Consider the following 11359-nt stretch of genomic DNA (forward strand, 5'->3'; position numbering starts at 1 on the left):
TTTAGAACACATCTTTTTTTCTCTTAATTTGTTTTTTATTATACAGAAAGCTTCTGCATTTTGGTTCAACATGTCCAGCTCTGGTATGGAGCTCAGGCAAAAATCCTAGAAAAGATGCAGCATTTCCTGAATGGGAATTAAAAAGCAGGAACCCCTTTGCACTTTTTATCTTCTCCTGTTCTGGTCCAGTGCACTACTTATTTATTTTCCTGTTCTAGGGATACGGGGCAATCTCTAGTACAGTTTAAGGGAGTCAGATCTGTTTATCAGCATCGTGGTGTATATTTTTAAATTCTTATTTTTTTTCTTCATTTTATTTATTATTCTTCATTTTATTCTATTTTTGCTTCATGTCATCTTTTTCATCTTTCTCCAGTGACAGCTTCAACCAGAAATCTGAAAAGTACCTTGTAAATGTAAAAGAAATTCAGATGTGATGTTTGTACTGCCCATGTTTTTCTCTCTGAGTAAGACTGGAGGTAGAAAAAATGTGGGGTAGAAATCTATGGAGGTCATTTACATACCATTCATCTAGAGACTTTCTAAATGTTTAACAAGTTAATTAAGCTGTTACTCAAAGTATACATATTAATCTAAACAGAAATGCGGGTGGACGTGCCATGTGAGGTAAGATAAAATGTAGAAACTGTTTATCACTATGTCATGTAAGGCTGTGTGGTCAGCGGTGCATAGCTGAGCTGCATTAAACATTCAAAGTCTGTGTATTTACTGATCTTGTGTGGCTGTGGTGTCCATCCTCGGGAAAACTGGGGGGATTTACTATGGCCTGCTGGTCCCAGAAGCTTGTAAAGATGGATATCAGGGTAGTCTTTTAGCATTGAATAAAGTTATCTGAGACTGGTAAGTACATATTGGTTATCTTTTAAGGAGCAAGGGCTGAATCTTGCCAGAGTGACATTCTAGATATGATGGTATTTGACTCTGCACTGGTGTCCTTCACGGGGCTGTAAATGATCTCAGTCAGGTTCATATCTTCAGGAGCTGCCGCTGCTCTGTACCCATCAGATTGGAGCCTAAGATAGTGAGATCATTTCAGCAGGGTGAAGTACCTTGTTCTTTAAACACGTTCTGCAAACACGTGTAATTGGTCTTGCAAAAATTTCCTCCTGAGGTCCTGAAAAGTCAAGTCTTCCCGTGCTACATTGGAGTATATTTCTTTCAAGCTCTGCTGTGATGTTTGCCCTGGAATACATACTTCACCGCACCGAGACAGAGGAAACTGGCAGCAGCAGTCCTTATTTTCAGGTGGCCCTCAGCCTTTTCATTAGGAAAGATCAGCGCTGCTCGGAGCTTTTCAGCGGTGCTGAGAAAATTGGATTTTTCTGCTCCAGGAACGAGGGGCAGGAACGTGCTCTTTCTCCACCGTGACGGGGACAGGCAGGGGGAAGCAGGCCATGCCGAAAGGCAAGACCTCTGCACAGCTCCCGTGGTGGATAGCTGCCCTCTCACACATCCAGGGATGGCAGCAACAGCAATTTGGTTGTGTTTTGTTGTGTTTTTTTTTGTTTTTTTTTTTTTTCCAGGCTCAGGTATAGGTAGTGGGTTTTTAGCCTCTTTTGCTCTGCTGATACACAATTTGATAGGTATATGCTGAGGCAGAATTGGCTGAAAGCTGAGACAGAATTTGATGGAATAAAAAGCACGCTGGCTGTTTTAGGAGCGTGTTTGTGAGTGGGTAAGATCCAGCTTGAAGCTTTTGGAAGGATTTGTGATATCCTAGGCTTGATTTTTGTGGTTATATGGGAAGGATCTGCATTGCTGCTCGGGTGCCAGATAACCTAATAACAGCTCTTTATTTTATTTTTTTTCCTTTCATAAAGAAGCTGTTTTCCTATTGGGTCACTGAAATCCGCAGGGTGAAAAGCCTGTGGGGGAATAGATGTTCATCTTCCCTTCAAATTTCATTAAAATCCCATGGTTCTGCCGCATCTGACAAATCTCCCTTTCTCACAGCGGGCCTGTGCTGTTGCCCACCACCTCAGCGGTGTGCCAAAACCAGGGCAGGCCGAAGTCGTGTGTGTGGGACCTATAAGAACAGGTAGAAATAGCCTCCTGTGGGATCAGCTGCCGCTGTGAGGAGGGAGTGGAAGCGGGGAGCTCCTCCATGCTCAGCAGAAACAAATCTGCCTGGGTGCTGAGCGAGGCAGGAAATCTGGCAGCTCTGGGAGATGAGCATGGAGAGCCAGCCTGACCCTCAGATCTCGTAGAGTCGTTTAGTCAATAGCCAGCTGTAAGGTTTCTAGGTTTTCTGCGGTGTGTTACCAGAACCCTAAAGCTGGGAAGTACATTGCAGAGACCTGTAGGGCCTTTGAAGATAGCAGGGGCTGACATGGAGCCACGTAGCTTCTGCAGAGGCCTGCTAGGTCAGGTGTGGCATGGCCCAGCGCACAGTGATCCATCATCGTCCTGATGTTCAGAGAATATAAGGCACAGACATCTCTGTGATACTGAGTAATACTGAACTGGAGCTGATCAGCCCACACTGCAGCCAGTCTTCTGCTTGGTGTCCATGGACTATTTGTGGTATTCCAGTTTGCATTCATCTAGATGATGGATGACAACTTTTGTGTGTAGAAAGACAGGTTAAGACTCTTTTCATACAGAATATATGTATACATTGTGTATATATATACGTATAAAACCAGAATATAATCAGAATTAATACATTCAGTGTACCTTTTAAAATATACATGTATGTATACTTCACATAAAGTAGTCACTCTGTAAATTTGCCTGCTCAAAGGTGAGGTAATACAGATGTGTGTTTTGCAAGAGCAACCTTATTTTTGCCCTTTGAGGAAGTATTTGAGTAAAACAACGTGAGGGTTTTGCAGAAACATTTTTCGTACAACTCAATGTTGCATAGTGGTCATCAGATAAATCCAGATTATGAGGTAAATACGGCTGTTGACTGTAGGATTCTCATCTCACGTTACACAGTGAAGGTAGGTAGTGAATAGGGCAAACACAAGCCCTGAAGGCAAGGGAAAAAAAAGCAATACAGAAAGGTGATTCAATCTGTTCCATGTAATAGTTCTTAGATAGTCCTGTGCAGATAAATTCAGTTAAGTTTTTTATATCTATCCCATCAGCTCATCAATTCTTTTTGTCATCTAGCATGAAGCTTCATAATTTCTGTCACCCTATTTCCCAGATGCTAAGCACTCATAGAAAACTGAATATCCTTGGATATTTAGTTGCACAGCTTTTCTAGGGTTCTCAAACCATTCAAAGCACTAACATGTTTTACTTGAACTATCTGTAAATCTGCAACAAGTGTGTGGGCTTTTCTTCCCTCTGTGTTTCTCAACAAATTGAAGTGATCTTGCAGAACAAGAAGAGAGGTGATCCTGTGTTTTAATTCTGGCTCAGCTACTTCTTTGCTGAATGCTTCTCAAGCAACTACTCTGAATTTCTCACGTTTTCCCACTTGTAAAATTGAGAAGAGAGAGAATATCTATGGAAGCTGGAAGAAAAAGGTTTGCATTTGGGGCCCTCAGATATTCAAGACATATAGTGAAGGTACAGCTGTTTCCACTTCCATTAAAGGTTTTTAATGCTGTACAGCAAATAAAATAAGAGACATGCACGTGGATAATAAAGATTAAAAAAAAAAAAAAGCTGAATTGCTGTCTTATCTGTTCAACACCATCCATCTTATGTAATTAAAGACTATGCCATCATGTGCTGAAACGCAGGAGGACAGATTTCAAGATGCTTGTGTGTATTTTGGTATTTAATTAATGGCAACTTAGCTCTTGTAAGAGTTCCAAAGGTATCATTGTGCTAAATACTGTGCATCTAGAGAGTCAGAAATGGATTGTGGCTGTTCAGGTCATAAACGAGGATAGGATAAATGGTGAAAAAGTGAGGGGAATCCTCTACAGTTCCTGACCACAGCCTTAGACTCTGGATTAAGTGATGTTCTCGGAGAAGAGACATTATAAAGCTTAGAATTTCACGTGCATCTTATGACATAGTTGGACCAATTTCAGATACTGAGTTGGGGTGAGAAGTTCTCATACTTTTCTCCTTTGACTCTGAGATCGAGTCGACAGGAACACGTAGATTCCCTGTTTCTGTGCAGAGTCTCGACAGCTGAATTTCATCACCATTGCTGGGTCACACCAAGCTGTGGAACCACATGCACCAGCTCTGCTCTGCTGCCCTGCCTGGGAGGCAGAAAGAAGAGAGGGATAAATAAGTCATTATAGGTGGCTTTAGGACAGTAACATCTTAAACTGCTGCACTTGTTAACAATGAATGTCTTGGCTCAAATTGTTTGACTCAGAACAGCACTGCTGAGCTAATACAAAGTAGAAAATGAGGTTTAAATTAGGAGGGAACCAACCATCTTGTTTCTCTTAGATGTTAGTTTAGTTCAAGTGTTAAAAACCATAATCTTTTTTTCTCTTAGTCCTCGTTGCTTTTATGAGAAAACCAGTGTAAAAGCATTTTGGAAATAGGCCCAGTGTTTTCTTCTCTGTTGTGTCAAATATGTAAATTTAAAACCTGACTAAAGACTTGCTGAGATCCATGTTTAAAGAAGGGTTTTATGCATGTGAGGATGGGGGGGGGGGTGGGGGGGGGGAAAGAAAAGAAAAAAAAAGAAGAAAAAAACAAGACAGGCATTTTAATTAAAATAATATTAATAATAAAAATGGCAAGGATCCCCTCACAAAGAGGTTCAAAGTAATAAATTCCTTCAAAGCTTATATGATCTGTTGTGTTGTCCAAGTTGGTGATGAAGCAGAACTGTGATAGCATTGCCTGGTACTTAATTTTCTTTTCAGCTTGTGTAACTCATATAACGATGTGAATGCTGCAGGGAAAAGCTGTATCTTCTGCGTTAGCTAATGCCTGTTTTTATATAATACTTCTGTGTGTAGACAGGACTTGTAGGGGGCTGCCTGGAATTCCAAATGAATTTACTGGGACTTTGGAGTTCTCCCATTTATTGTTCACCCGAGATTTCCATGTGCATTAACTGAAGGTAGATGTACCTTTGAAAAGGGGGAGTGATGCATCTTCCTTATCGCAAGCGAGAAATGCAATGTGAAACCTGTTCAGGGAGAAGGAAGATGTAATGTCGGAGAGAGGGTAGTACCACGGTCCTGTTCTTGTGCCCTAACTGAGATTAACAACGTAGAAAAGCTAATAGTGGGCAGGTTTCCTGGTGATGAAGAACATTCAGAGGAGGAAGAACTCTCTTGAATTTTAAGGAAGTTTTGGGGGAAAGAGATGGGCAACAAATGGTGCAAAACATGCAAAGCATTTTTTTCCAACGTAGAGCGTTCACATTGTCCAAACGCCTTTCTTGTTGGGCCTATACTGTTTGTAAATAGGTGTTTGCATCTTCAAATGTTGTTTCTTTTGAAGTATAACGATTGCTGCTTTCTTTTTGTTTGGTTGTGTTTTTTTTTAACTGCAGGTATGAGAAAGTGCCAGTAATTCTGGTTGGTAATAAAGTGGACCTGGAAAGCGAGCGAGAAGTGTCGTCGAACGAAGGCAGAGCCTTAGCCGAAGAATGGGGCTGCCCTTTTATGGAGACCTCTGCTAAAAGTAAAACAATGGTGGATGAGCTCTTTGCGGAAATTGTTAGACAAATGAACTATGCAGCACAGCCAGACAAAGATGATCCATGCTGTTCTGCATGTAATATACAATAGCATTAAAAATGACCTAACCTGGACTTGATTTGCAGAAATTTTGTAAGGTGGTAAAACTGTCTACTTCACTTCCTGGTTTGTGGGTCACTTGAAATACATCTGTAGTGAAGTAGCATCATTAACTCAGAGCTGAGCATTGGAAGTCAATCACTGACTCTGGATATATAATTGGGTTAAATGACCACATCTCACCCGTTTTTCCCTTTGAGCACCTGCAGTTTTATGGCATAGCCAGTTGACCTACAGGGTCATTCCAGTTGAGCGTACGCGCGTTGTCACGTCACACGGCAACAACAGCCACCGTTTCCGAGGAAGTTAGAAACCCTTTGGAAATGGGAAACAGAAGCAGTGGAGAAAATTATCTCTGAAGACCATTGGCATCTAGCAGGAGCGCAAAAGGAGAGCCAAGTCTTTCAAATCGCTGTGCTTCAGGTGTGCGCTATCACTTGTGGCCAAGTTCGTTCAGTCAAATGTGTTGATTTCACCTGAACTTCTGACAGTGTTAGAGGAAGAGGTTACCAGAGACCTATATAAGTTCGGATTTTTTTCAAAAAGTGATGCTATTATTTCAACACTTTATCCCACATCTTGAAACAGAAGACATTGCCATCGGTGTGTGAAACGAGAGGCAAGATCCGAAAAGAAGTGGCAGGTGAAGAAATAGTACGGCATGGGAATGTTTTGAATCTTTTGTTTTGCTGCTCAGAAATGGAGGATCGCTTCAGGTTTTGGTCTGCAAAAAGCCAAACAAACCCTCTGTTTACAAAGCAGGAAGCATCTTTATTTATCACTTTACTGAACCAGGAGGAAGCAACTGTGATGAAAAAAATTGCTGAGCCTTACTAACAAGGAACACTTTAATAGTTTAACTAGTACCATCTTGTAAGGAAAATTAAGCCATGTTGCATCCATATGTTCCCTTCTGCAGAAACCTCATGGGACAGTATGAACATCCTGCATTTTTAAGTTTGTTGAAGACAACAGTTTTTCTTGCCTTGAAGGGCTATGTTCTCTGGTGTGATCCCTAACTAACCTTTGAAAATCACGTTTGCTCTTTCGTAGCTTTAATATTGAAAACGCAAATTGGATAACCACCTGAAATCATTTGGTTCAGAGGTGAAATAGTTGCAGTTATAATTCCTTAGGTGAGCGTGGAAATGGCTCTTTAATTGCCTGACACACTATTCAAAGGTTTCCCCAATTATTGGAGTGTTAAATGGTGGGAGCAAATGTTTTATTTTGAAAGGATGCTCGAGCTCTGGCTTGCTAGTTTCATAGCAGTGAAGTATTTATCATTTGCATGACTAATGGCACAGAAATACCTATTCTGAAGTCTTACAATCAAAGTATAGAAAAGTTTTCAATCACAATGTTTAGATTTTAAATGCTGGAGAGATTGTCTTGAGCTGGATCTTTTATAGGTAAAATTGGCCATAAAAATACAGTCACTGAGCCTGTGGTCTAAATAACACCATGCATTCATTAGTTTTTCAATCTTGTGCAGTAACAGTGTAGTTCCTTGTGTTTCAACGAGTGCAAACAGGGGTGCTGGGGTGTGCGTGTGTGTTGAGTGTGTACGTGTGTGTGTATATGGCCCTTAGAAATGCTGTAATTGGAGTTAGGTTCGAGAGTTTTGCCTCCATCTGCAGAACTGCCTAAAATGCTCTCATCTTCTACACAGGAAACTGAAGTGCAACACGCTTTGCAGATTTGTCATACGTGTTCTTAACGTTTTAACTTGTAGTTCGGTGGATGGTGAACAAAGGAGATCATGTTGACGGAAGAGAACTGGCCATCTCTGCCCTTAAGCTTTCAAAACCTTTCCACCGCCAACGTCTGGAAGGGCATTAGATGTCACACAAAATGACGCCTTACTCGAAAGTTCATGTAGCCCTTTTCCCTCCCCTACCCCCCCCCCAATGTCTACCTTACGGAGCTTTTGTTACCGCGCTTTGTTCTTTCTCTTCGAGAGGTATTCACACCATTTATTTCTGGCATCTGAATGCCCGTTTTGGGGTGCTCCGAATCGCCCTCCTAGAGGCACCTACCTCTTTCCATTGACTATATAGCAAACGTAGGCTTTTAGTTTGGGTCCACAGCTTCTATGCCTAAACTAGATGGTATGAATGTTCTCTTCCCCCCCGCCCGCCGTGGCAGCCACCGTGCTGAAGCAAGATCAATTCAACAGCTGAAGTCTTGCTTAGGGACAGTTTTTAGGAAACCTAGACTGGGAAATGGATTATTGGGCAGCACAAATTGCCAAATAGCTTGTCGGCGTGAGATCCACTGTATAAGCACTCAAAAAAAAAAAATCAAAACTGCTTAATTGGAAGTGCAAAGTGCACGTTATGCGACATTATTTACGGAGGTATTAAAAATCTTACCTTGGAAATTGTTAATTGACCACAAAATGGCATAAAGTACAATACGTGGAGTTCATATTGTAAAACGGATCTAACGCAGGAAAAATGGCACAGTACAATTCCTTACAAAAAATATCAGTGACGATCTTTTCCCAGTCTTGCTTTTTTCAGTACACTTTCACATCTTCAAAAACCTAGGCTGTGTTTGCCACCGTACCGTACTGCGGGGGGGAAAAGCGTAAGTGTTGTGTTTTTTTTTTCGTGTAATTCCGAGGAAGTAGTTATGCACTATTTGTATTTCCACTAACGTGAAGGTAGTGGAGCTTGAATCAATGACAGTTGCACTTGACAAGAGATTTTTTCCAAAATCCAGGGGTAGCAGAAACGCAGCTGAGTGAGCCACACGGCGCTTTTGTGGCCGCCCCGTGGGAGTCATTGGTCGGTGTTTAATTTGTGCCCTGATCGGATTACCAATTATAGTATTGGAAAGTTTCTTATAACATGCCTTAAAACGTTATGATTTGTTCCAAAGACCCGCGTTTTCCTTTGGCTGTTCTTGTAGAGCTTTGTCCTTTTCTACAAAGACAGCATTTCTCCTGTTTTATTGTGGTTTTGTTGTTTTGTTTTGTTTTGTTTTTATATATATATAACATTGCAACTTTTATTCTTTTAAGCGATGATAGTGATAGCAACTGTTTCCTCTTTCCCTTAAAAATGTACACAAGAAACTGGTCCAAGCAAGCAAACAAAACGGGAATCAGATCTCGAGTATTACACGTGGTTGCTTTTGTTGTTGTTGTTGGTTTTCGCCCCCCCTTCAAAGCATCAAACCAATTTGATGACTTCTGTTCTGGTTCTAGCCTCTCCCTAACCCCAGTGCTACAGTTGCCATTACTTTTCTGTGGGAAAACTACTGGTATTTGCTTTCCTGTATAGAATGTTGCCTAAAGATGTCAGCCATTTGGTTGGGGGGGGTTGTGCATGTTTGTTTTTTATTTTTTTATTTTTATTTTTATTTTTTTGCCAGTGTGCTGTCCAAGCACTGGCTAGGCTTTAATTGTGAAACTCCGCGACAAAAGCAAACGTTGGACAACTGCAGGAGGCTTTATCTGCATTGTTGTGCATCTGTTAATTCTTGATCAGGGTTTGAAGAAAGACTGAAGTGGGTGCTGGAACCAGGCGTAACGCTGTTGATTTGGAGTTTCCCAGAGGTGAATTAATGTATTTCACAGATAATTGTTGAGCTCTAATACAACTGGCAACATAAAATGGGGCAACAGTTTGTTTTGTAACAATGTCAGTTGTTTAAACCTTGATGTTTCAAATAAAACAAGAATTGTACATAGAACTCAATGCAAACTCAGCAGTTGTATTTGGAGTTAAATTATTTTAACAAATAAATTTATTTAATGAAACTGCCCTTGGATTTTCTGTACCGTCCATTTTGGTTTGGTCATAAAGTTCATCCAAAGCTAATAACAAGAGCTGCCCAGTCATTTCAAACATGCTGTCAATTATTCGGGGATTCAGCGTAGCATTTTTTTGCCAAAATGCTCTTCTAGTACAAATTAAGAAGCAATAAGAAAGGATATATTTTCATTTTAACAGATGGATGCATGTTGTGATTTAAGTTAATGCTTGATAATGAACCAAAGCAAAGGTTTGGGGTTTTCTTGTTTGTTTTCTTAGAGGAATATACACTCACAACAATCATCAAGACTTGGTATTTGATAAGATACATACCTTGTTATGGCAGAAGGATGATAGTTCCTGTAAAACAGATTAAAACAATGCATGAACTTGGTCAATATATGATACAATCAATATCCAGTGGTACTTTTATAACACTGAGGATTACAAAGGGTTACAAAAGGGATCGTTCCCTATATCAGCTGTTCAATCGATGAGTGTTTTTGCAGGCTTTCATTGCAGCACAAAAGGAGTCAGCGTTAGAAAGAACTTCAAACACAATTAGCATTGCAGAGATAAATGAACAGTTGAGCTAATGCTAACAGGATTATTCTAGCTAATTGACATTGATCAGCAGTTACATTTTGGTCATGCCAGTATCACTAAAATACGCTGTTCTCAGTAATGATGGGTGCTTGCTGCTCTCTTGCTTTCATGTCATGTGTGCCATAAGGAACACGAAGCCTGAGGCTGGCACATCTTAAAAGCTCCTGGTTCTATGGATAGTATAGAGGGCTGGCACACACTGTTGTTTTTGTGCTTCTGATACGCCAATTCATTCTGTGAAACAGTTCCAGGGGAGCTTGCGTGGACGGGTTCTTGCCATACTGCTCATTTATTAATATTTTTTCTTTTTGCCCAAGAAGATACCTATACAGAGACAACAGGAATTCATTGGGCTCTTCTAAAGAGTTCAAAAAAAGTTGGTGAAACATGCTCTTTACAAACACAACTAGAAATCTTTGAACGTTTTACTTTTATGCCTTCCCTGAATCCTCTTTATTTCATTTTTTTACTCTTAGCTTGTGCAGGAAGCTAGCTGCCTCTGCGAAAGGTTTGTAAAATGTTTTGATTGGAAATAAATGTCTTATCTGTCTTGCACAGGTATCAGTCTTACTGGATCTAGCTGCACTACTTTCTGTCTTCTCACACTGCAGATAGAAAGTACTGCATGAGTCTAACATAGTGCTAAGATTTTTTTATTTTTATTTTTTTCTTTGCCTCAGCTCCCACATTACGTTCATCATGTGGCCTCTTAACATTTTTAAACAGCACTTTTGCTTGAAGAATGACCATAAAAGCCCTGTCTGAGTGGCTGGACTGCCTAGCAGCCTTCAGAGCTGTTGCTGTGCAAGCTTTGCTAGACTTTGTGCCTATTTGCCTAGCGAAACCAACACGGCGTGGAAGCAGGAACTGGCGTTCCTCTAGCTCTGTCTGGGCACGGAGCAGGCACAGCCCACGCTGACTTTCAGACGGGAGGCTGCGTTCAGAGGCTGGGTTGCAAGTGGGTGGCAGGGGAGCAATATTCCTGTGAACCAGACACCGTGCGGTACTGGAATCACTAAAACAGCAAATCTTCATCCTGCTCTGATAGAGGTGGTGTTTTTTTCTGTGTACTTACAAGCACGCACGTTTTGGTTTGACTTGAATATGAAACAGCTTGGGGATCACTGAGAATTTATTGCAAACTTTCCACGGTACGGTGCCCACGTGTGAAGGCAACCGGGTAAGATGCCTGCCTGCTCTTCCAAGCAGCGTGTCTGAGGTCCTGCAGCCACAGAGGAATCCTGCTGAAGGATGGAAAAGTGAGGTGGTTGGATGGGAGCGGAGATGGAT

At 41.1% G+C, this 11359-nt stretch overlaps 1 protein-coding gene across 1 annotated transcript in view; it reads left to right on the plus strand.

The window, feature by feature from the left end:
• The window catches only part of RAP2A (RAP2A, member of RAS oncogene family), a 30449-nt gene extending 20983 nt beyond the window's left edge, over positions 1-9466 (plus strand). The window contains exon 2 of the mRNA XM_082756066.1: positions 5453-9466. Coding sequence (XP_082612192.1) covers positions 5453-5690 — 238 coding nt within the window. The 3' untranslated portion in view covers positions 5691-9466. The remainder of the gene's footprint in view (positions 1-5452) is intronic.
• The last annotated feature ends 1893 nt before the right edge of the window (positions 9467-11359 follow it).

The sequence above is a fragment of the Aythya marila genome (assembly GCF_965140915.1).
Source record: "Aythya marila genome assembly, chromosome: 1".
NCBI lineage: Eukaryota > Metazoa > Chordata > Aves > Anseriformes > Anatidae > Aythya > Aythya marila.